At 38.3% G+C, this 27,129-nt stretch overlaps 1 protein-coding gene across 1 annotated transcript in view; it reads right to left on the bottom strand.

Annotated features, from left to right (window-relative positions):
- FAM91A1 (family with sequence similarity 91 member A1) overlaps nt 1–27,129 on the bottom strand; it is a 1,899,235-nt gene that overhangs the window by 396,749 nt on the left and 1,475,357 nt on the right. Inside the window, exon 19 of the mRNA XM_044066590.1 lies at nt 773–845. Within this exon, the coding sequence (XP_043922525.1) occupies nt 773–845 (73 nt within the window). The remainder of the gene's footprint in view (nt 1–772; nt 846–27,129) is intronic.

The following is a 27,129-nucleotide window of genomic DNA, read 5'->3' as shown; positions in this document are numbered from 1 at the left end:
CCTCTCTCTTGTTTATTGATGTGAATTACTGTTTACAAAAGTCTTCAAGGTTTACAGAAATGTCTCTTGTGCTCACTTAAAAGGAATGTAATTGATAATGTCATTTCACATCTATTAATACAATATAATGTGAAAGGATTTGGCCACAATTATCAAATACAAGCATAACTTGCAAACTTTTTCATCAAAATGATTGTGACACAATGAACGATGAGTCAGCAAAGTGTGTGATATGCTGAACCTTGAAAACGGAAATAAAAAGCAATGTAAAATTGAGTGAAGCAATACTTTTAATGTCATCAGAAATTATGAATACATTATTCTAAGTGGGCAGGGTGGAAAATTTCCCTTTCTCTGTAGTGCAGAAGATTCTGATAACCAAACTGAACACCACCCCTCTTATTATGTGCAATTTGAGAGTTATAAGCACAAGCAAAGTGAAAACTAAAAACAATAGTAGCACTCTGGCAGTTGAAATAAGCAGAAAATTATAATATAACAGGACAGAAAATTACTTCTTAACTTGCATATCTGCAGTTTCCTTGCTGGTACAATAGTGGAAGATTTTACCTATAAAATGTAATGCTACATCATGAATGAACAGTGCGTTTTGTGAAAAAACATTGAGAAATTTACTCAAACACAAACAGTGGACCACTTATTTGCACGGTCAGTGAATTTGTTAATCTCACACTAAGGAAACTACTGGTTGCTACAACCCATGACTGAACTGATTCTCTTCGAAGTTGTTAAAAGTTTCTTCAATACCTACCATTCTTTAGCTCTGCTTCATCAAATGGGAAAGGTACGTGAACAGTGTCACCAGGGCCATATATACCGTATCCCTGCAGATCAAAAAAGGTTCAACTGTAAAGTCGTATAAAGGAAAACCAAAAAATAACAAAGCAAAACATCAATGAAAATAATTTACTGTTTTCACCGGTAGAGGTGTCAACATGCCCATGCACTCAGCTATGCTAATCAGAAACTATCAGACTCAACCTATTCCTCCTCCTGAAAAAATATTACTCAGAGCAGTATTATACCATAAACAAACAACTTTCGAGTGAATACAATCATTTCAGTGCAATTCCTACTGCCATATTCCTATAGAATATTAACTTTGTGCCTTATTACTCAACTAAAGAAATTACCTGAAACAGGTACAGAGGGAAAGTAGAAGGCACCAGTATAGAACACTGCTAGACATCTCCAAGCCTGTGAACCTCTCAATTTCTTAGAGAAAAAAATCTGGACAAAGCCTAAAATGATGGGGGGACAAATAGGGACAGATTTTAAATACTGCTGTTACAAATTTAGAAAGTTGATAGAATACTGGGTTTTGCATTAACATGAATTTTCTGAAGGATGTGGAGTCTTAAACTCAAATATTTGTCATTATTTAATAAATTCAATCCTCAGCTATTTGCCAGAAAGGTACAGATTTCAGGAGGATCCCACCAAAAATATGAGGCAAAAATGTGGACATTCTGAGAAAATCTGTAGAGTTGAGAGGTATGAACACTTACACCCTAGCAGGTCTTCTTTATAACATGTTTTAAGACTCTGACATTAGATTTTGAAAAAAAGAAGTTATGAAAGGTGCAAAGGGAAAAAAAAGTTTCTGATGAATGATGAATACAATTCAGAACAACTACAGCAACACTGCAGAAAATAATGAGGGGGTTGGGGAAATAAAGAAAGAGAAAGTACACTTATGCAAGTCTACTCATCGTAAGTTGGACTATGTAATGTGGCAGGATAAAGCATTGACAATAACTCAGATGAACAAGGTTTAATTAGTTGGGTGGGCAACCTGAAGACCAGATATGGGTGAAGAGGAAGACGAGGCCAGGGTCCACTAACCTCTCACAGGGAAAAAGGTAGAGAGGTGAACGCCTGGGAACACATTCTCTGAGAGAGTGGAAAGCCAACAGTGGGTGTTTGCCTGAAGAGGGTGGGGCATCTGCAGGCTTATGTCTCTCATAGAAGTGACTGTACTATACGCTGTCTATTACCTGCTCAATGACAGAGGAGTAACTGGGCATGCATAGGGAGGCAGGTAGGGCATACATCAAAAACTCAGATTCCTTGAGAAAATGACAGCACTAATTATAACATGCTCACCCCTAGGAGAATGAATGTGCTGAAGAGCACATGCCCTGGGGGGACAAAGTGCAGCAGCTAGTAAGCTCGATGATTAGAAGCGGACTGGGTAAAAAGTGTATGAAAAAAGTATACTTGCAGTAACAGCAGATGTTATTGGATCACCGCCTCCAAAGATTATATGTTATTTACTGGTATTAAATCTAGGCAGACATCAGCAGCTCAACATCCCTAGTGGCTTGTGAATGACTGTCTGTTGTTTCAGCCACTACCTGGAGCCCAGCTACAAAACAGAATGCACATAAACTGTATTCTTTCTTTTTGTTGAAGTAAATTAACAGACCAGAAGATGCAGAAACCAGGAAAACTTATATGAAACAGATTAATAAAAATAACCGGTGTGTATGAACAAAAGGACTACTATGCATGTCCATCTACAATTATAAATATTGTTTAAAAACAAAGTGGCTTGATCTTTATAATATTATAATATATACCAGTAACTTCTAGAGTTAATAAGTAGGACAGAACTAACTATAGATAAGATCTCCTCCTACCGAATAACTGGTTTGAAAAAAACAGAACTGATATGAATCAAAATAGACATATTAACCACAAAAAGGGACTTGGGTTTAGTAGCTCACAAAAGTTATAATTGGTATAATTCTGTCCCAGACAAATGGCATACAGTAAACAGAAACTACCACTCCTTGAAACAGGCCAAACCTTCAATTCTCTCTCAATAAATGGCTTGACTAGATGCTAGATATGCACTTCCACTTAAAACAAAAAACAGTAGTATCAAAACTCTTTTCTAAGTAGAAAAATAAACCACTTCCTCTCCGTAGAAGGAAGAGCTTCTGATGGAAAAATAATACTTCTCCAACTGTTGAAATGTGGACTCCCTCTACTTGCTGTCTCCTCTAAAAAGAATCTGCCCTTATACAAACATCCTCAAATAGACAATGCAAATTCATAACACTTGTGCCAAAAAGAGGTCCTCACTATTCAGTTTTTGCTAGAGCCAAATAGCTGCCAGTATAGCAAAAAAGCGACCCACTTTCTTAAGGAAGAGATACAGTTAATTAGTTTGCCTCAATGGTTTATACCCTTTCAATATGGCACATCAGTCTTCTATATATTCACTAATTTCTGTTCTCATGTTTAGAAAAAAAGACTGGCAGTTGTATAACTTAGTTAAGAGAAACTTTGGAAATTTCACTAGACCAAAGAGAGGGGTTTGTTCAAAGTGACATTCTATTATTGTAGAAGATTGTGTAGGGTACTTTATAACTCAAAGTCTGCACTTCACAAATCATTTTGAGTTAACTGCTACCAAGAAGCATTTTCCGAGAGAGAAAAACTTTAGACATGTTGAATAAGCTCCAAGGAATGAAAGTTAGTTCTCAGTCACCAGATTTCAAATCCCAGGCAATAGCTTCAGAATATCTTGGAGGACTCTAAAGGATAACTTTCAATAGTTGTTTTAGAGCATCATGAGATGCAATAGGGCGATATATATATAGTTATACAAGCAGCAACAGTATGAAAATTAACTTTTACAGATGAATACGAAGATTCAGCACAGCATAATGCAACATACTAACATAATGCAAGATCTGAGAAAATTAACTTGATGATAGGTACATTCATTGATCTTTTCAATAAAAAAAATGATCAATTCAGATAAGTGTGGTTTTCTCTGAGTGCCCTTTTACCTTCTTTGAGGAAAAACTAGAAACTCTGAAGAGAAAAAGAAAATTATGCAGTTGGCATAATGACAGATCTGGAAAAGCAGGTCCATCCTCTATAATTATAGGACTAATGTCATTAAGTATTAAGCATCTCTGTGTCTTAAACTTTCCTAGGCTGTTAAACCAATCCTCTTTACCAGAATGCACTGTCATGCAAAGTGGAGAAAAAAATAAAAACAAACTTCCACACCAAGTCAGTAAAAAGAAGGAGGGAAGCAGAGAGTGTATGTTAACAAGGATAGACCTTTTCATCAGGTCTATTTTTATAGCAAGTGTGAAAAGCTGTAACACACTGGAAACATGTAGCAAGCAATATTTAAAGGAAGTGCTGAAATTATATTAAAAATAAATTTGTTGTGGAAATGTACTGCAATCAGAAACAGAAACAAACTTTGCTGTGCAAACATCTGTGGTGCTTGAAGTCAAAAGCAAATCCTGTCTGGGACATGAACAGATAGAAACTGCTAACTAGTTGCTGGATTTTTCCAGCTGAGCATGCAGACAGAGACATAGTTGTCTGTACGAACTTTGAGATCCTGTTCAGATCCTGAAAACAAACAGGAGCTAGGACAAAATACATTAATACATTTTTATGTAAAATTAGAATGCTTCTAGACTAGGTACAGAGTTTGCTGCTTGTCTCGTGCCTACTCATAACCTAGCCTTCTTCTAGAAGATTATTCCTGTTTGCTTACTTGTACTTCGAGAGAAATACCTTCTCTTACTTACTTCAAGAAAAAAGTTTTACAACTTAATTTTAAATACTTGCAGATGGTGATTTGTTTGGTTACGTTATGTATATTGAATCTGGTATAATGAACACAGTTTGGCATCTGCCTATCAACACAATTACTGCATGGAGTTAAATTATAAGATTCTATGTAATATCTAAAAAGTGGTATAAATTATGGGTTGCTAGTACTTTTTGTTACTGGTTTGAGTTTGCAATATTAAACTGAATGGTTGCAGCCTTTTAGTGAATTGTTGAAAAGGATGTTGGTACTATTATTTACCCCTGCTCCTGGAAAACTGTGTGTGTGGGTCTCAGGACATTGGAAGAATTGATTGAGACAGTACTATACTGGAATTAACTGGAAACAACTGAAATGAGACTGGCCAAGTCTTGTGTACTTTTCAGAATGAATTCTTCAAACATTGTAGTTTATTTAATACGGCTTTATTAGATGCTCACAATATCCATATACTGTCTTTATTAACTGTACTGATGAACAATAACACTTTATAGAAATGCTGGATAGTAATAACAGTGCTGCTAAATATATTCAAAGTTTCTGCACGTCTTCTGATTGTTCTGAATAATGTAAACTGAAACAGTCTTTATCTGACCTATCTTCTGCACTCAGGCTCGAGTGTCTGTATTGTAGCTTAATCTCTTCTGTATGTCAGGTTGAACTGACTGACTTCCCTAACTGTATCTTAAGTATATTTTCAAAACCCTGTAATGTTTACACACCTATTTAGCTTTGGTAACCTTAGTTTCCAGGTCTGGTTTTACATGTGCTTAATCTAACATTCCATTAAGGAACATTCTGTAGCTGACAAGATTGCATCTTTCCCTTGAGAAAAGAACATTCTGTATTTCTGTAATTTCTGCACATTTCATGCTTATCTTTCCTTTCTAATAAACTGTCTTTCTCTGAAACTGAATGCATAGATGTCTGACTCCATATTTTCAGGCCTTATTCTACCTAAATGTACTATAGTGTATTTAGTGAGAATATGGCGCAGCAGTTAGCATTGTCGCCTCACAGCAAGAGGTTCTCTGATTCGATTCTCGGCTGGAGCACCTTCTGTGCTGCGTTTGCATGTCCTCCCCATGGTCGAGTGAATTTAAAGACATGCAGGTAGGTGCGAGTGTATGTGGGTATGCCTTCTTTGAAGGCTGGGCACCGGGCTGGCAACTCGACACTGTAAAAGTTCAATGCCAATCATTAGCAGACCGGAGTTCCACTGTGGCAACTTCTTACCGGGAAAGCCGAAAGACAGTTACCCTAGCTCTAACATCCCCTTGATTCTTTCCTTGAGAAAGAGAACAGAAAAAGAGCAGTCTGTAGCCTTTTATTGGGAACTGTTACAGCTTATTCTTAACTGTATTTTCTAAAATGTCTGACACTACATATTTTACCTTTTAGTCTGCATAATGCCTAATAACTACTTTAAAATGGTAGACCTTAATCTAACAGTTACCCCTGAGGCCCCTGATGAAAGTTTACAGGGACCTACTTTTGAAGTTACCTTACATTTGTACTGCTAACTATTGTATACAGCTTTATGCTACCTGGCTCATAATCTGAAAATAAATTTTCTTTATTTGGTAAATAAACCTGCAATTTTAATTTTGACCACCAGATGTCACATGAGCTTTTATAACCTGTTTGGATTGAAGTATTTTAACTTTATGATTAAATTATACCTAGGCAATTTTTTTTATCTGGTGAATAAACTTGCAATTTTAATTTTGACCACTAGGCTTGAAGTCTGTTAACTTTATGATTTAATTTCTATATTACCTAAATTCATAGTTTTTAGAGTCTTTAAGCCTAAATTCTGATGTATGAGTGATATATGCAAGACCTGTACATTATTCTGAGAATGAGTATATTTTAATTCTGTGGCTTTTGAAGCTGATTAGAAACTGCCATACACATTCTTAAGTTAGACAGAGTACGAACTGTTAACCCTACCTATTTTTGTCCCTCTCTGTATGCTGTAATAACATTTTGTTTTTTACTTTATGAATTGGTGCCTTAGTGTACTATGATGCCGCTTTCTTAAGGCAAATAAAACATTTTCCTGTTGTTTACAGATTAAAATCTTTAAACATTGTACTGTTTGTTTTTATTGTATAGCCTATCAAGCATGGCGGCTATTCTCTGAAGACTAACTGAAATCAGCACTAAAGAGAGAACTCTGTAACTGGTATTGAAGCAAAATTACCATATCCTGTATTAACTTGTGTCTATAAATTTTCATTTAGATTTGCTAATAATGCTACTTACCTTTTTTAACTGTTATGTGCTGTAATAGATGTTTGCCTTCTAAAATTTGTGTCTGAAATATTCTATGAATATTTATGTGCTACAATAGTTTACTAAAACATACACTTTCTGTATTTCAGGTTACCTTTGCATTTTCTGTTAGTGTCTTTTTTAACTTTCTGACTAATATACAATAATTATGTAAAGTGTACTGTAACATGTAAATTAACAAATTAAGCCTGCCCTGTTTTGCCTTGAGTACACTGAATAACTATTGCTACATATTATTTAGATAACTTATTTAAAGTAGTCTGTAATAAATAATTCTGTCACTTTACCCTTAACTAATGACCGAATAATGTGAAGGATGATGTAGTAGAAATGTATGATGTAATAAGCCTGTTACAAATAAGTATGTCACTTTACCCTTAAATACATAATGTAATTTTGTTACTTTACCCTTAACACTAATGAATAATGTGAAGTAACTGAATATTATTTTTATATTCTGAAATTTGACTGAAATGTACTATAATGAACACACAAATGAGTATGAATGTCCTACTCTGAATTTTGACTGAAATTAACATTAGTATGATACATATTTATACTGAACATTTAAAATAGCTGTGTATATTCTGTAAACTAACTAAACGAATACTAAAAGAAACTGAACACAGATAAACGTAGAACTGAAAACTGGTAAATGTTATATTCTGAAATCTAAACTATTAGCATCTTTTCCTGTCAGTATTGCCTGAGCACAGACAGACTGAAAACTAGTACTGTTATACAATTGTCTGAAGACATGAGAACATTTTGACAGTATTACATGAACACAGATAAAAAATGAACCGAAATCTGTTTTCCTGTCAGTATTGTCTGAACATAGATCAACTGAAAACTAGTACTGCTGTACAACTGTCTGGCAATGCGAGAACATTTTGTCAGTGTTACCTGAACACAGATAAACTGAAATCTGTTATTGTTATATTCTAGAGACTAAACTATTAATATCTTTTGTCAGTATTGCCTGAACATAGATAAAAACATAAACTGAAACTAGTACTGTTATTTATTTATTTAGTTAAGTTTGATGACCGGGGAAGTCCACTGGGCCAAGAAGAGCCCATTTTCAGTGGAGGCCTGGGTAGGAAAGCTTCACAATAATCGCAAGCTACATTTCACATGTTACAAAAGGACATAGTTCATACAGCTAATGAAACATTTACAGATAAGCTCCATGATATTTGCAGTTAGCTTGTCATAATGTTACAAAAATGAAAAGACATAATTCAATACAGAAATTTCAACATTTACATAAAGTGAATATTTTTGTTATAAACTTAATTGTAGGTTTAACATTTCAAAATATATAGCCATTAGTAGAGGTTAGGAAAATATTATGCATGGAGAGGGTAATAGTATATTTGAGATTGGAGAGTATAGCACAATAGATATTAGAGAGATAATTAGTTTTTAGTAGGGGTGGAAATTGTTTTGGGTGGGATAAAGTAATAGTAGAGGTAGTTGGATGAGTCAGTGCGAGATGGAATGAGGGGGGAGGGGGTTAAGTTGGAGCGTGGCAAGGGCATTCCCATTTGGAAGAAAGATGACAGAGTAGCTGAGATTTGAAATTTGTATGGTTAGATAGGTTGCGCAGGTGTGTGGGGAGAGAGTTCTACTGTTTAGCTAAGGTGTGGGACAGCAGTAGATGGCCAAGAGGTCATACAGATTTGTGGACCTGAAGGAAGTTTTGTTTTTTGGATCTGAGTGAGCAGTTGGGAATGTAAGGTTTTAAGGAAGTAGCAAGAGCTGGGCAGTTGGCAGGTTTAAAGATGAGCTTGTGGGCAATGGTGAGTTGTAGGTAACTGAGGTAGTTCAAGCCAGTTGAGGGTGAGGAAGGAGTGGCAGTGGTGGGATGAGTTTTTTTTGAATTGGTTGCAAATTTGGAGATCTTGTGGTAGCAGGATTCAAGTTTGGACCGAAGGTCAAGATGGAGATTGGTGAAAAGAGGGGCAACATACATAAGGGAGGGGAGTAGGAAGGTGGATGCAAGGGTTTGACGGGTAGAGGGGCTTAGGACGCGGTTGTGCCTGTAGAGGAGACCTAACTTTTGGTGGATTTTCTTGATTGTGGAATGGATGCGGGTGTCAAATTTTAGTTCTTCATCAATAATGATGCCAAGAAGCTTGGTGTTGGGAATAATTTCAAGGAGGGTGTTGTTTTGGCTAAGTATGGTGAATGTGGATTTGTCAATGTAGTTTTTGGTAGGGGAAAAAAACATTAGTTTAGTTTTATTTGCATTTAGTGCCAGACGGTTAGACTGCATCCAGGTTTCTGTTTTGGAGGAGGCTAGCTGGGTTTTTGCTAAGAGCTTGGAGGGGGAGAAGACTGAGCAGATGATTGTTGAGTCATCTCCATATCGGATGATAGATGAGTCTGGGATGGATTGGCGAAAGTTGTCAATGAATAGGTTGAAGAGAAGAGGGCCAACAACAGAACCTTGTGGGACACCTGTGGGTGTGGGAAGGAAGGGTGAGATTGAAGTTTTCCATTGGACAGCTTGTTGGTGGTTGGACAAGTAACTTGAAAACCAGGCAATGGTAGTAGGAGAGAGGTGTAGGGTGGAGAGTTGGGATATAAGTAGGGTGTGGGAGATGGTGTCAAAGGCCTTTGACAGATCTAGGAATAGTGTAGATATGAACTTGCCTGAGTTGCGTTTGAGGTTTATGGTTTCAAGAAAGGAAAGCAGGGCAGTCATTGTGCTGTGGCCAGGGCAGAAGCTGTGTTGGGCAGGGATGAGGAGATTGTTTAGTGTTAATTGCACCATGAGTTGTGCTTGTATTGTTTTCGCTAGTATTTTAGAAAGAGGGGAAAGGATGGCAATAGGCCTGAAGTTGGTGGTATCTGTATTTTTGCCACCTTTGTGGAGGGGGATGATGTAAGCATGGCACCAGATAGAAGGGATGTATGATTCTTGTATGAATCTATTTATAAGAATAGAGATGGGATAGGCAATGCTGTCTACAGATTGTTTGAGGAAGGTGGGTGGAAGGTTGCCGGATGCATTGCGACAGGGTTTGAGTTTGAGGAGAAGTCTTTTTCTAGTGCTTGTGGGATGAACTTGAGGCAGAAGGATGTGGAGGAAGATCGATGATTGGGGCAAGAGGGGGTGGGAAGGAGGCTGATAGGTTAGCTATGCAGTCTATGAAGAATGAGTTGAACTGGCTGGCTGTTTAAAGGTTGGATAGGTTGGGGTCTGGGCAGGGGTTTTCTTTGTTGCCAGGATGCAGCATGGATGAGGTGGAGTCCCAGAATTGTTTTGGATTTGTTGAGTGCAAGGATTGGAGTTTGGAGTAGTGGGCTTTGTGGTCTTTAATTATTCATTTATTTTTTTTGGCGGAGTTTCGTAGTTGCTTATACTCTAGGAGGGTGTTAGGGTTTTTATGTTTTTGATATTATTTCCATTTTTAGTCCCTTTGGTGGAAGGCTAGTCTAGTATCTTTTGATAACCATGGGCAGGGATTGGTTTTGATGAGTTTGGTTTGAGAGGGGGCTTGCTGATTGAGAAGGGTTAGGAATGAGTGGTTAAAGTAGGAAACGGCATCATCTAGAGGAAGGGGTTTAGAGGGGACCAGTCAGTATGCTTTCAGCATTCAGAGAAAGTTAGAGGGTTGAAAGAGGAGAGGTTGTGGGTTTGGATGTAGTGATGTTGTTTATGGAGTGGAGATGGGAGAAGGTCGGCGAAGGCTGGTAGGTGATTGCTGAGAGGATCAGGTAATGTTCCGGCTTTGATGATGAGGTTTGGGTGAGTTGTTAGGATCCAGTCAATGGTGGTACCATGTTTATTGGATCTGGTTGGTTATATAAGTGTCTGAAACATACATACATACTTGTTTTAACTGATAAACTGAAAACTAGTACTGCAAAATAACTGTCTGAAAATATACATACTTGCTTTAACTCATACATTTTAACTTTAAACAAACATTGAAGAAATAATTGAAACACACAGTCAACTTCTGCACCACAGCTCTTGCCAAATTTTACTCTGCATTGTTTCAGTCACTGATGAGGTATTGGAAGGACTGCTTTAATGTCCCACTGTTCTTTTTATAGTTAGGTACTTTAAACCTCTTCTTTTCATTTCTTGTGCAAGGCTGGGTGGCTGAAGTTTTTGATTGTGTTTAGTATCAAGTCCTTAAAATAACATTTGCATCTTTGACAATTATAAACTGATAGCACTGCTTATTGTCTTGACCTTATTTACATTTTTCTGCATGAAATAAACATTTGCTACTAATAAACTCTTGCAGTTCTATAAGCAAAATGATAACCTCAAATGAAACTAAAGTAGTAATGTAACACTGTGCATTTCTGCACCTATATAATATCCTATATAATATTAATTTTAACTGTTGAACTTTTTACATTTTCTCTCGTGACCCTTAGATTTTAACATATTGTTCTGTGATCTCCACCCACTGTCTCACCATAACCGTTTCTTTAGCTGACATCATTTAACTTTTCAGTACTATTGAATGCTTTAACATATTGTTCTGTGATCTCCACCCACTGTCTCACCATAACCGTTTCTTTAGCTGACATCATTTAACTTTTCAGCACTACTGAATGCTGCAAGAATTTATCATTACTGTCTACAATTTTCTTGGATAAATAGTAAAACCTGTAAATGCATTAAATTGATCTTTACCACACTGCATTATGACAAACAATACTGCCTTTAATTTAACTTGCTAAGCTGGCTGTAATCTGATCTGATGTGTTTGGTAAACTGCCATTTCTGTATGAAATATTTATAGTCAAACTGATTACATAAACACATTTATTACCAGATTTAAATTTATCTGATTTTATAAGTTCGTCTGTTCTTTATAAGAGTTGAACTTGTGGCTTTAATGACACATATGATATACTGTTTTTATGCATGACTGCTTTTTTTGTCTCCATCTGTATTAAGCCATTGTTTATGCAATGCAACACTTTAATACAAAGGTCTTAACTGACTACTAAACAAAACAATGTTGTTGTTGTGTCTTTCGGCTTTTCCCGGTTAGGGGTCTCCACAGCGGAGCTCCGGTCCGCTAATAATTGGTAGTTGATTTTTACGTGCCGAGTTACCAGCCCTGACGCACAACCTTCAATGAAGGTATGCCCATTCACGCATGTCTCCACGCAGAAGACGCTCTAGCTGAGAATCGAACCGGACAGCAGCTTACTGTGAGGTGACAACGCTACCGCAGCACCACCACCGCGGGTCTACTAAACAAAACAATAACACAACAAGTTAATTTGCCAAATCTGTAATTGTAAACCCTTTATCCTGCGAATTAACTTGACTATCATTTCTGATATAGCTTACACAATTGTATATGTATACGGTTACCCCTTTTTTCTAACTGGCCACACCCAATATGTTTTTCTGAGCACTTTAGCTGTGTCAGCTGAACTGGAATTTATTTTATCTTTAACCCACAAATCTGCATATTTCTGTCATAACCAATTCTTTAAAATCGGTACAACTGCACAAACTACTGCATGCAAATTCTTACAAGTGTCATCTGTGTGTACTACTACACATTCTGTAGCATTTTTATTTTTCCATAAAAACTTGTTACTGAAGTCTAAAACAACATATAACTCTGATGTCATGTTTATACCTAGTACAGAGCTGTTACACATTGAACTGTTAGCTGCTGTAATCTTTGACCTTTTAAATTCTGACAAGACTGCATTCATGTCCTCTAATAAAGGTGTATTTGTAACTGAAGTTGACTTGTCTGTATTAATCAGTACATTACTTCATAATGTTCCTGTAAACACTGAAATATCGTCATTTCTTTTAACCTTAGACAATGACAAATAAATGCTTTGGTTTGCTGCTGCACTGCCACACCCTTTATAGATAGCTATAGAATGCGTTTTTTCCTTTACTTTGCTTTGAAACAGTACCAATTTTATGTTGCGCTGAAATCTGTTTTTTACTTATGCTCAAATTTACTTTACCAAAATCTGCACTCTGATTCCTCTTATTCCCCCCTTAGTGCAATGTTTGCAGTTGCTTCTGAAAATAAGAAACTAGATGAAGTAATGTGAACTTGAGACACTGCCTGCATGTTATGTAAGTTGACTGTGTTGACATTTGTATGTTTAATACTGCAACATGATTCTGTATTTTAAATTACATGTAAACAAGAACTTATTACATTCTGAACATTTGTACTTGAAACAGTACCACAACTTAACTCTGTATGTTGAATTGTATGTGCTGAAGCACTTACACAAGAATTTGTGTCTGAAAATGCACTGATAGAAAAAGACTCATTATGTGAATGTTTTTCTGTAGCCTGCTTCTGTGAGTTAATCCTTTTGCATTTAGACATATAGACATATTTAACATTCTTGAATTAATAACATTTAACTTTAAAAGAAAATGTCTGGAACACAGTTTTTTAGACTGCTTTATCCAGGTTTTAATTTTAAACCAAAGATTTACTGATGCCCTAAATGTAGAAGTATTACTTGACATGTTTATACAACAGGTATGCAAATTACTTTTACTGATGAATTTAAACTTTTTTAAGCTGTTAACTAAAAAGTACATATTAAGTCTTACATAACATTATGATCCTGGAAGAATGTGCCCTGTCGTCTGTAGCTTTCTAAATCTTTGTCTTGCTTCTTGGCTGTGTGATGTCACACTGGAACTTGAAAGTTTGTGGAGATAGCTGTTAACTGGATAATATATTTTATGTTCTGAAGGAACACTGCCAAAGTTTGTTGATTTAGTGCTGGTCTGCTGAAGTTCTTTGAGGATTTTTCTGAAGCAAACACTGGTGCTGTGCAATTTGTTTAATAGCTGCAATTACTGTATGTTAAGGTTGTTTGCCCTGTCCATTTTCTGCATGACATTTACATCGGGAAGATTAGTGTTATCTTACCAAAAGGTCTGCTATGTAATGAGAAACTGTAGTGCCATCTTTTTTTGGCTTATTCGGGATGGAATTTACAGTTTTAAGTTATGGAAAAATACTAGTGTGCTGCTGAAGAATCTGTTATGAAACATTTGCTGTCACCGTAAACTGTAAATGAAACCTTGAAGTTAAGCTGGCTGCTGCACTAAAAACTGTACTTGAAAGGGTTAATTACTGCAGCTGTTCTGAAGTGTTGCTGATAAGGTTGCTTTGAATACTTGCTCTATAGAACACATGTAGTTTAACGAAACATGGAGTGCTGCACTAAAAACTATACTGGAAAGGGTTACTCTCTACAGCTGTGTATGCCAAAGTTCTGAAGAAGTGTTTTACATGTAGCACTGATAAGGTTGCTTGGACTGAAAACACTGCTATTTCGTAGATCACATGTAGTCTGAGTTACTTTAACTATTTTACCCCATTCATAGTGGCTCACCATTGTAAGAATTGATTATACTGTAGTACACTGTAATTAACTGGAAACAACTGAAATGAGACTGGAACTAATGTCTTTATCTATTAATTACACAAACTCGTACTGAACAGGTGCCAGTCTTTCCTTTATGGGCCAAGTCTTCTGTACTTTTTAGAAAGAATTCTCCAAACACTGTAGTTTATTTAATAAGGCTTTATTAAATGTTCACAATATCCAAATGCTGTCTTCATTAACAGTGCTGATAAACAATAACAGTCTGTAGAAATGCTGGAATGCTGGTTAGTAATAACAGTGCTGCTAAATATATCTAAAGTTTCTGCACATATCTTCTGATTGTTCTGAATAATGTAAACTGAAACAGTCTTTATTTGACCTGTCTTCACCACTCAGTCTCGAGTGTCTATATTGTAGCTTAATCTTTGCTGTATGTCAGGTCGAACTAACTGATTTTCCTAACTGTATCTCAAAAGTATATTTTCAAAACCCTGTAATGCTTTACACACCTCTTTACCCTTGATAATCTTAGTTTCCAGGCCTGGTCTTACACATGATTAATCTAACAGTCCAATAAGGAACATTCTGTAACTGGCAAGACTGTATCTTTCCCTTGAGAAAAGAACATTCTGTATTTCTGTATTTTCTGCACATTTCATGCGTATCTTTCCTTTCTAATAAACTGTCTTTCTCTGAAACTGAATGCATACATGTCGGACTCCATATTTTCAGGCCTTATTCTACCTAAATTTACTACAGTGAATTTATTGAAAATACCCTAACTCTAACATTCCCTTGATTCTTCTCTTAAGAAAGAGAACAGAAAAAGAACAGTCTGTGGCCTTTCCTTGGGAACTGTTATCTCTCATGTTTGACCAGCAAGGTTATTCTTCACTGTCTTTTCTAAAATGTCTGACACTACATATTTTACCTTTTAGTCTGCATAATGCCTAATAACTACTTTAAAATGAAAGTCCCTAATCTAATAGATATATAGATAGATACAGATATAGATACACACACATATACATATAAAAAAGATGCAGCTATAGATATGGCTATACACACATATACATATAAAACACTTTTGACATGTTGAGATGCCCCCACCCCTGATTCCTTCACATGTCGGGTATTTCAGGCATCTCCCACTGGAAGAAGGCCATAAAGCAGACACAGGACATGGAGAATTCCATCTTTCATCCTTACTGGGAATGTATGCAAATTCCAAAGATGAGTTGTAGAATGGTGCTGGGGATGGGGAAGTCTAGTTTATACTACTCAGATTTCTGAACCTGTTATCATGAAAAGCACTTTAGAAAAAAAAAGTGATACTGCTAATGTTTTCCATGGTTTCCTGATAAACTTAGTATGTGAGCAGCACTACTTCATCAGTCAGTGCTGTCTGACAGAAAACATATGTATGTATGTATATGTGTATATATATATATATATATATTTCAAAGTACCTATATAAGACCTTACATATAAACAGCAATGCATATGCAAATAACTTAAGTAACAGATTTGGCAACACATCTTGTCAGCTTTAAAAATATAGTCTATATAAATATGCAAACGGAACATGAGTTTACACATTCAACTCACTAACATAATGTAACAACCTGTTAAAAAATAAATTAATTAAAGCTGTCACTTTCATAAAATAAATTCATACTTTAACAGCAAATACCATCCTCCCTGTAAACTCTTAAAAGAAGTTGTCTTTTTGTTAGACAAACAATACCTTCAAAGCAAAAAACAATTCTAAGGCCCAAGTACTTAAGAATCAGAATAAAGGAAGAGACACTAGGTCTTTCCTAAATTCATTTGTACTCCCCACTTCTATATAAGTTGTCTGAACTTAAGCAGAAGGTGTTAGCCCTTATTCTACTGGCTTTACTGAAAACCAGCAGCTAAATGTTGTAAATGGGTATAGCTGTTAACCCTTTAACAGCAAATCCTGAGTTATTTCTGCACCAATGGAAAAGGACTTAATCACTGGGTACAAATATAACCCTGTTTTAGCAAATTACTTCTTTATTTTATTGTTATTTATTTAAAAAATGTTACTGTGACATTTTCATTTTCACAATCTAACATCAAGGGGTATGCAGAAGATAGATATCTTTTTGAGGTAAGGAGGCAGGTTACATATGGAAGCACAGGGCAGTTACATGATGTGTCTTAGAGGCACTGACATGTGTCTATAAACATGATGAAATTTATTACTGAGGGTACTGTACCTTTCATTGTCTTCACACTGTTGTTGTATCTTTTGGCTTTTCCCGGTTAGGGGTCGCCACAGCGGAACTCCGGTCCTCTAATGATTGGAGTAGATTTTTACGTACCGACTTGCCAGGCCTGACGCACAACCTTCAACGAAGGTACGTCCATTCACGCATGTCTCCACACACAGAAGACGCTTTAGCTGAAAATCGAACAGGACAACGTCTTACTGTGAGGCGACAACGCTACCGCAGCACCACCACCGCAGCTCATTGTCTTCACACTAACATTGGAAATGTGCACAAAAACTAGCTATCTTGCTCTAGGAAGCAGGTTATACGTGAAAGCAGATGGCAATTATATAATTCAAGTAAAACAATTATTCATATGTCTTGCTTGGGGGGACAATATGTGTGCTCCCGAAGATCAGGTTGAAATACATTGTTTTCTTTTAATCTTTTACTTTCAGCACAAACATTAGAGGTGAACACAGAGAGTAGTTTAAATTTTCAAGGTAGAATTGAGAAGGCACACTATTTCCAAAAGCACAGGGTAGTTATACGATCATTTCAGAAAAAAATTTATATGGCCTGTCAAGAGGCAGTAATGTGCCTTAACAACAACAACTTGAAATACATTACTACGGCCATTATGCATTTCATTTTTTTTTTTCAATGAAAAAATAAAATCAGAAGTGTACACAGTATGGCAGGCCGTGTATGAAAACTAAGGGCATTTACAGCATTACTTGTGAATGTCTACTGATATGTTTTTTGGGGGGCTACTGCTTGTTTCAGAGCAAAGTGACTACAATACTTTGCAATTTCATCACAGTCAAAAGAGATATACCTACTTAAAAGGGGCACATTTCAATACATTTCACTGAGAAAAGTATGTGCAAAAGGACATAAAGCTAGATGTAGTGTTTTTAGAAAGAGTGACAATGCAACTCATGTTTTGGTTTTCAAATTACTTTACTGTAACAATTTCATATAAAAGTATAATTACATTTCACTGTTGCCATATAAGAATGAAAAAAAAATATTTCTTTGTTCACTACTACTCTGTTCCTGAAAGTAAAGTTTTCCAACAACTGAAATGTTATTACAAAAAGAAAGGAAAACAATACTGGGAATTGTGACTTGGTACTCAAAAATTCATTGTGAAGCTACTCTTGTTACTTCTGCACCTAAAAGCACAACCTAAACACAATTTATAACTGAATACCAGCTATGCTGTGTAAGAAGGTTTTCTGGAAAATATCAAACTGCTTCAGATTTACTATTATAGTTAGTTACCTACACATCTCTGCTATGCTCTTCATTAAATCACTGTTTTATTGGAAAGGCTCACTCAGACTCTGTTACACTTTGCTGTGAGGGAAAGGTTGGTTTGCTTTTTATTTATTGTATTTTGTATTGGTTTATTGCCTTTTTATATTTTGAGTGCTGTGATTTGTTTTCTTTACCTTGTGTTTTGCTTGTGTTCTGCTTTTAACTGCATATTAAAACTTCAAAAGACACCACAGCTATGTTTCTTGTGAGTCAGGCAGAAATTAGAACTGATCAATTAAGGACTCATACACAAGACAGAAGAGGCCACTTAAGGTTAATTATTTGTGAAATGAGGGGTGGAGCTAGTAACTAAACCTTCTATTTAAGCGGTAAAATAAAACATTTCAGAGCTTTATTGGAAAGGCTCACCCATACTCTGCTACACTTTGCTGTGAGGGAAAGGTTGGTTTGCTTTTTATTTGTTGTATTTTGTATTGGTTTATTGCCTTTTTATATTTTGAGTGCTGTGATTTGTTTTCTTTACCTTGTGTTTTCCTTGTGTTCTGCTTTTAACTGCATATTAAAACTTCAAAAGACACCACAGCTCTGTTTCTTGTGAGTCAGGCAGAAATTTTCCCCACCCTGTCACTGTTGTGTTCTTAAATACCACTGTCTTTCTAGCTGCCTGCCTCTTATGTTAATTTGACCATATAGCTCACTTCCTCTCTGCTTTCACTGGCTTGTATGAGTGAGCACAAAATTATCATTTTGTGAAATCACTCCCCTTCAACTATTTAAATGTATTGGCCATTCTACTGTATTCCATAGTACCGGAATACAAAAGTGATCACCCCCTTTCAATCTATCTTGCTGTTTTAAAAATAGTGACTCTCCACTAAAACTTAACTTTTTAGACAGGCAACACTTAAGTTACCTACTTTCACATTTAACTTCTCTAGTGCACACTGCATTGTTTAGGATAAACCTTTTTTTCTCACCTTATCTTTAAGCATCCCTGTGACTAGCACTTGCTCTAATACTTGTTAGAAAGCACTAGGAAGCTTTAAACTGATACAAGCACTTATTAATAAGGAGAAATTAATCATAGGCACTAAACAGCCTATAATTGCAAAGTACCTTGCTAAGGTAAGTGAGAACAGCTCCTGTACTTTAAAAAAATTAAAAAAGCACCAAACAAGGCATGTCCAAGGGTCAGCTTCTGTTGATTTCTCCTGTCCACCTGGTGAATCTGGGCATACTAGGGCAATGCAGCAATTGCCTCATGTACACAGAAAACCCTCTCCTCCTACCACACAACACTACAACCTGTGAGAGATGCACTTACATAGCCAAACTGGAAGTAATGCTCTCTCCACCCAAGAGTGTGCTAGATAGTCAAGAGGAGAAGGTTAACACCCGCACTACACCTCAAGCAACACATAACCCTTCTAAATTCACACCACCAACACCCACACACAGCAACACTAAATCCACATATGCAGAGGCCCTTACCTCTAACCTGCCCAAGCAACAAGGACCTCCGAAGCTGAAACACAAACAAACACCAATCACAACCAAAGTGTCACATAGCTCACAACACCAGTGTGCCACCCAGCAACATCCCCTAAGGCAAGACAACGTACCTAACACTTTAGTCATAGGGGGCTCTATAGTCAGGCACACTGATGTCCCACTCACCAGGCTGAACAAGGAGAAAATTACAGTGCGCTGCCTGTCGGGTGCCATGCACTCAAGTAATTCCACAACAAGTACAAATACGACTCTGTCATTGTCCATGTTGGAGTGAATGACTTGAGACGTACCTCCCTGGACTACATGAAAAGAGACATGGAAGAACTCTCGGATCATGTGGCCCAGGCAGATATGACCCTAGCCCTGAGTAGCATTCTGCCTTTGCCCAGAATGATACCACAATATAAGGACAAAATGATTGACTTCAACAATTGGCTAAGCTTCTGGTGTAATTCAAAGGGGATCCAGTATCTGTCTGCCTGGGACGACATGATCAAAAGACCATGATGTTTTGCCAGAGATGGTCTGCACCTGTCGCCCCTGGGATTCAGGTCACTGGCTAAGGCTTTTGCCACCCCTACAGTGCCTTTTTAGGCAAACTTCAATGGACAAAACCACCACCGTAACAGGTACAAGCATGTAAAATCCGAAGGTAATGCTACTAAATACTAGAAGTCTAAGCCTCAAAATGCACTCTCTCGAGGCACTCCTAAAAATGAAGAACATTGATATCTGTGCAGTAACCGAGACATGGTTCAAGGCTCCAGAGAGCACCCCTGCAATACCAGGCTACAACTCTTACCACACTTTTCGGCCACCAAACCAGGATCGAAACACTAAAGGTGGAGGGGTGTTCATATTCACCAAGGATATTCACACCACCAGGTTAGTTGCCCAACACAATGCATCTGAAATTCTCCAGGTGCAACTAACACTAGGTAAGACTGCAATCCAAATTGTAGCTTGCTACAGATCCCCCACCATGCCCCAAGATTATCACTACACCTTTCTAAACATACTGGAAAATATTAATATACAACCAAACAACCTAAAACTGGGTGATTTCAACTACCCTGCCATTAACTGGAAAAATCTACTCATGCACCAACACCTTTGCCCAACGATTCTTGGAATTCATAAATTCCAATGCCCTGGATCAACTAATCCGTAGTCCCACCAGGGGCTCCAATATCCTAGACCTGGTCATTACCAACATGGGAAAACGATGCTCCACACCTATGGTCACCCCCTCGTTGGTCAGGTCAGACCATTAGCTAATCAAAACATCCACCCCCCAGTAAGGAAACCTCCATAAAAAGCTTCTCCAAAGCCAACTTCATGCTACTCAAGTCAGAAGTTACAAACTTCATGACACACATGCAGATGGGAACTGAAAGTCCGACTGCTGAGGCCTACACTAAGGCACTGTACGACCACATCCACTCATGCATGAATCATGCCATCCCAAATAGAACCAATATGCTCTCCTCCAAAAAAAGGAAGCCAATCTGGTGGTCCCCTGCCATAAACAAACTTTACAACAAAAGGAAAAAACTGTTGCAGAAAAGAGGAAAATCCCAGGATGTAAAAAACTCCCTTAAAAGCCTCAGTAAGAAGCTGAGATCCCTCATAAAATCCTCCAAAGCTAGTTACGAAAATAAAATTGCCAAAGATTCCAAAGACAACCACAAAGCATTCTACAACTATGTCAAAAATCTAAATGGTAATGCTCAGATCTGCTCTGAGCTACAACAGAATGGTATTAAATATACTGATCCCAAGGATATTGCCAATATCCTGGCAGATCGATTCAGTGCCAACTTCACCCCCCTCTCACCCCCTAAATGGCCCATCTCAACACTGGAAGATTGCCAAATTCCAGTAATAACGGCCACACAGGTAAAAAAAAACGCACTCTCCAAAGCTAAGAATACAGCATCCTTTGGACCAAATGACATCCCGGGCTGTGTACTACATGAACTACAAAATGAACTGGGCACCTCACCCAAGTGTCATGTTTAATCATACCCTCACCTCAGGATTCGTGCCCACTGAGTGGCGCACAGCTACAGTTATCCCACTCCACAAGGAGGGATCCACCTTGGATCACAGGAACTACTGCTCCATCAGTCTGACAAGCCTGATCTGCAAGTCCATGGAACGTATTATCATGGAACTTATAAACAAAGACATTGGCAACCTTAAACCACTGGACCCCACCCAGTTTGGGTTCGTGAAGGGCTGATCTTGTCTCCTGAACCTTACTGACTTCTTCGAATCAGTCTCCAGAGCCATGAACAAGGGTAAGGCAGTCCACACAACCTATCTGGACCTCGCCAAGGCCTCTGACACCATTCCCCACTCTGGAATCATAGATAAACGTACTAAGCTGGGCATTAATCCCTACGTCACTCGATGGGTTGCCAACTGGCTTACTGACAGAACCCACACTGTAAAAGTAGCTGACTCCAAATCCAGCTAAGACAAGTGGAGTACCTCAGGGTTCAGTCCTGGGACCTCTCTTGTTTGGTATCTACTTCTCTGAAGTACAGGCCGACACTAAGGGACTCTGGCTAACAAAGTTCGCAGATGACTGCAAACTGGGAGCCATTATTGAATCCCCAAATGATGTGAATATTCTACAAAAAGGCATTACAGAAACAGACGCTTGGTGCCAGAGCCATGGGCTCAAGCTTAATGCCAAGAAATGTATAGTTATCCCCTTTGGGAAAAAAACATGCACCCGTGAATTATCACATAGGTGGCAGTACACTAAACACCGAAAGTGTGACAAGAGACTTAGGGACACAGGTGGACAGTGGTCTCACCTTCAATAACCACATTACCACAACAGTCAGGAAATCCTTCTATGTGGCACACCTCATCACTAAGAGCTTTTCATCCACAAAAAGGAGGTCATTGTCCCACTGTACTCATCCCTCATTAGACCCATTATAGAATACAATGCTCCATTTGGTATGTACCTCTCAAGACATCTGCAACAACTGGAAAGGCGGCAGAAATACCTCACTAAAAGAATCACAGGCCTAAAGCAGATGCCCTATGCTGACCACCTTAAAAAAACTCCAGCTATACTCTGTCACATATCATCTACTGCGAGGCGATCTCTGCTTAACATACAAGGCCATGTCAAACCCAGAGCTGTTGGACATGCTATACTTAAATAAATCCCAATCTCTCAGAGCCACATGCTCCTGGGATCTAAATCTTTAAATCTTGTCATCACAATAAACAAAACATGGTGGAGGGATAGGTTCCTGACCCAGAGACTCCCCAGACTCTGGAATAGACTGCCCATAAATGTCTCCTCTTTGGCCCCCTTCAAAAGGAACCTTGATGATTGGATGGGAGAAAGAAAATTCACCCCGGGGATCACGTCAGTCACCCTGTTAGACAGGGGTCCAGGGAAGTACATAGTATGGGAAGAAATAGCCAGGGAATTGTTATGGCTAGGCTTGTATAGGCCCTAGGGCCGATAGCCTAGTACCAACCTATGAACCTGCTGCATCATTCTTAACATCTGGGATAACTCCTAGAGCTTGATCAGACTGGATGGAGGAAGAAGGTACACCCTCCATATTTGGGATGACATGAAGGAAAGCCTTAGCAAATCTAGTTCTTGCTCTATACTGAATATTTAGTTTGCAGTGTTTACTGAGTGTGGACTGAGGACCAACAGGCAGTTTTGTGAATGTTTTTAACCCTTGCATGGAATCCCCCAAGGTATTTATTGCTCTGGTAGATTAAGCTTTAACTATTCCTAGTAGTAGTAAGCCACAATTTGTATAATAGAAATGAACTGCACTGCAGATCCATTTGGAATTAGTATGTTTAGACTGATACGCTTACATTTCAAGACAGAATAAAACTGGGCAGAAGTAAAACCTCTCTATAAACATCTAATGAATGAGGAATTCTTTCTCCCTTGTTCTGAGGGTTTGGAAAGAAAGCAGGTAGTTGAATAGACTAAGAGTAAATTCAGAAACTTATCTGACCATGAAAGAAGGATTGGTTTGAAGTCTTATTCTATCCTTATGAAAAACAGGGAGGAATGGACAAAGACGTCTGTAATTAAGAAACTCTTCCAACTTAGAGTAAGGCTACTAGCAATGCAGTTTTCAAAGTCAAAAACTCTGAAGAATTAGCAGCTGTCTTAAAGGGAGGAAGAGTTAGTGTTTCTAATACAGCCTTCAAGTCCCAAGGAGAGGCTACACTTCTCCTTGGTGGGTCAATATGGAAAACACCCTTAAGAAACAGTTTCTCCCAATCAGAGTTAGATAAAGGAGCATCCACTGGCAAACAAGCAGACATAGCTATATGGTGCACCTTGACAGGTCTGTACAATAAGCCAATTCTAAGAAACTCACAGAGATACTGAAGGACAAGGAGCACCCCCTGCCCAACTAGGGTCTTCTCCTCTATTTTGACACCACAAAGAAAACCTTTTCCACTTGGATATTAAAGACTTTCTGTGTAAGGTCTTTTGTAGAATATCCAGATGAACTTCTACTTGAAGCCAATTAAAATCCTATCAATCATACAGTGGGCTTCAAGTGTTGTAGATTGGAATGCACTAGTGACCATTGTCAAGAGTAAGCAAATCTACCAAGAAAGAAAGAGTCTGGTAACAACCCCTGGGCAATTCTTTGAGACATGAGAAGTGATGCTGTCTTGGCCAAAAGAGGGTCAGCAGCAGTATCCTCAGACTGCTCCTTATCTTTTAGGAAAAGGTTGAAAGCCATAACAGTGCCAGTGGCACAGCAAGTAGCACACATGCCTTTGGTGTTGGAAGACCAGAAGCCTGTTGGTTCTATTCACACTTCAGGGAAGCAGATTTCTGATAGTGCAATGCAGCTTTAAGGGGTGCTGCACTCCTGAGTGTGTCATTAATTAAATGAGATGTTAAATGGAGGTCCCATCTACTCAAGTTGCTGATACCTCAGGTGAAGGTAACAGATCACATGGCACCTATAAAAAAGGTGTAGGAGAAGTTCCCTGATTTCCCCTAGTAGTATAAATGCTAAATCAGGTCTCCTCTGAAAAGAAGCCATTAACCAAGTGGGACTAACCTAGACAACAAAGAATAAATAAATAAACAACTAAAAAAACTAACTAAACTATAAGCTTCTCCCTCCAGATTATCAATAAGGCATCTGGTGCCACTGCTTGTTTGCAAGGAGTTCAGGAGTAAAACAGACTTAGTTGACTGTTCTGTATTGATGCAAACAAGTCTATTTGAGAAACCTGAAATGATGGATGAGCTTAAAGAAAATTAGAAGTCATGTGCTTATCATAACTTGGCATCTGTGTTGTCCATTTTCATTCTTCCTCACGGTTCTGTCCCTCGGATCCGACTCAGCCCCATTTTTTCAGACTTGGATACTAGTTTCAAGCTCCACCCTCTACCCATAATGCCCTAAACTCTGTAACTTCCTCAGATCGAGTTTGCTGCCTTATTGCCTACCAGATAAAAAGACAGTATAGATAGAAAGAAATCAGAGGCTCAAACCAGGAATGGAAAGTTTCCTATAAATCCAATAGGTCCTCTAGGAGCCAATGGGTTGGGGGATGGCTGGGAGGGAAGGTGAGGAAGAATGAAAACAGTCAAGACAGATGCCAAGTTATGGTAAGTACATAACTTCTAAATCTGATGTTGTCCTTTTCATTCTTCTTCACTACTGGGTCAGACTGCCCAGCTATGTTACTCTTGGGTGGCCTCAAGGAAGGATATGCTGGAGCACATTTGAACCAAATAAAACTCTACTTCAGGAGACAATGTTCATTTTATAATGTGTCACAAAGGTTTGAGTGTTTGACCAAGTGGCTGCAGCACAAATATCAGTTGATGCTCTGGAGGAGAAACAGATGGTGTAGCCATAGATCTAGTAGAATGGGCTTTAGGAAGGCAAGACTAGTTCAATCCCTTTTTTGAAAATATTAGTCAAATACAGTCCGTAATCCATTTAGCCAATGTAACTTTGGAGACTGCTTGACCTATATGGATTGGTGAGAAAGAAGCAAACAGATGCCATATGCTGCCCGGTTAAAGAAACTCCATCTCTACTCACTGGCATACCGCCTGCTCAGAGGCGATCTGTGCCTGACGTATAAAGCCATGTCCAACCTTGAATTAATGGACATGCTGCACCTCAGAAAATCCAAATCCCATCGAGCTACACGCTCGAGAGACTTGAACCTCAGCACTGAAATAAATAGGACATGCTGGAGGGACAGGTTCATAACCCAGAGGCTCCTTTCACTCTGGAATAAAATCCCAGTCCAGGTTAGGCAGAGTCCCTCATTGACTCTCTTCAAGCGGAATCTTGATGAGTGGATGGGAGATCGTAGGTTTACCCCGGGTATCACTTCTGTGTCACTGTTAGACAGAGGCACAGTATACTAACCTCGAAAAAGGGCATAGCAAAATTAATTTAAAATGAGTGGCGAAAGCCAAACACACTCTGGCTAGGCTTATAAATGCCCTAGGGCAGATAGCCTAGTATGAACCTATAACAGTTGGTCACACTTTCTACACTGTTTTGTTCTATGACAGCAGAACCGCAGAGGTCTATGAACATCATGTAGATGCAAAATATATTCACCCATGTTAGAAAATTTTGGAATGAAGACTGTCAGCTGTACAGACTGGTTTATATTAGTCTCTGTGGCATCCTTAGGAATAAAAGATGGATTAGTATGGAGACATACTCTATCTTTATGAAAAATTAAGTAAAGCAGTTTTGAAGATAAGGCCTGAAGTTCAGTTCAGAAATTCTTCTTACTGATATGACAGCTACCAAAAAAAATGGTTTTCCAAGAAAGGAATTTAATTTCACAATCATTCGCTGGTACAAAGGGTTTTTGAGTTAGTCCTTGAAGAATAATAGTTAGATTCCCAAGGTGGAGTAAGATCTTTTATCAGGGGTCTAAGCAGAAAAATCCCTTTCATGAAAGCCGTACACAATTTAGACGTAGCAAGGGAGCCAAAAACATCTCCTGCATAAACATTGAAAATGGCTGCCCACAGAAGTTTTATAATGGAAAAACTAGCCCCTTCCTTGAAGAGAGAAGTGAGAAAGAGAAGGATGGCTGAAAATGGGGATGAGAAAAGATTGATATTTTCTTTGGATACCAAAATAACATATCTTTCCCATTTGCTTTGGCTTTTTTAGTAGACACTTTTTTGAAAGCTAAAACTATGTCTTGAACAGAGGAACAAGCCTGGACCTTTGTAGATTTACTGGAAAAAGAGATATCATGTGGTCAGTTAGAGGGTGTGTAGATTGGGATGTTGTTTCCCTGATGGATGAGACAGAAGGTCCTGTCTGGGATCCAGAATCGATAAGGAATATTTCAGATGAGACCAAAGAAAGGGGGATAGGAGATATTTCAGATGAGACCAGAGAAAGGGGAACCATACTTGAGGAAGCCAGTAGGGGGCAATGAGGATTACTGAACTCTTCAGCCTTCTGGCTTTCTGCAGAAACATCAGGATCAATGGTACCGGGGATAGCCATAAAGGAGACTGGAGGGCCAATCGTGAAAAACAGCATCCCTCTGGGACTTCCCCAGAGAGGGGATCAGCACAAACTACTTGCTGCACTTGTTGTCTTAGGGAGAAGCAAAGAGGTCACCGCAAGGTTGGCCTCAAAGGCTGAAAATCAGATTTGTCACTGACTGACTGAGGCACCACTTGTGAGGAGTCAGAATGGACCAGATGAGTTTGTCTGCTCGAACGTTGGTTTCCCCAGTATATGCGTTGCAGCAAGAAAGCGGTCTGAAGAT

Source organism: Protopterus annectens, chromosome 3.part1, assembly GCF_019279795.1.
Source record: "Protopterus annectens isolate FY-2018-M chromosome 3.part1, PAN1.0, whole genome shotgun sequence".
NCBI classification, from domain to species: domain Eukaryota; kingdom Metazoa; phylum Chordata; order Ceratodontiformes; family Protopteridae; genus Protopterus; species Protopterus annectens.
Note: the sequence above shows the minus strand (reverse complement) of the source record. Positions and strands in the feature narration are given on the sequence as shown.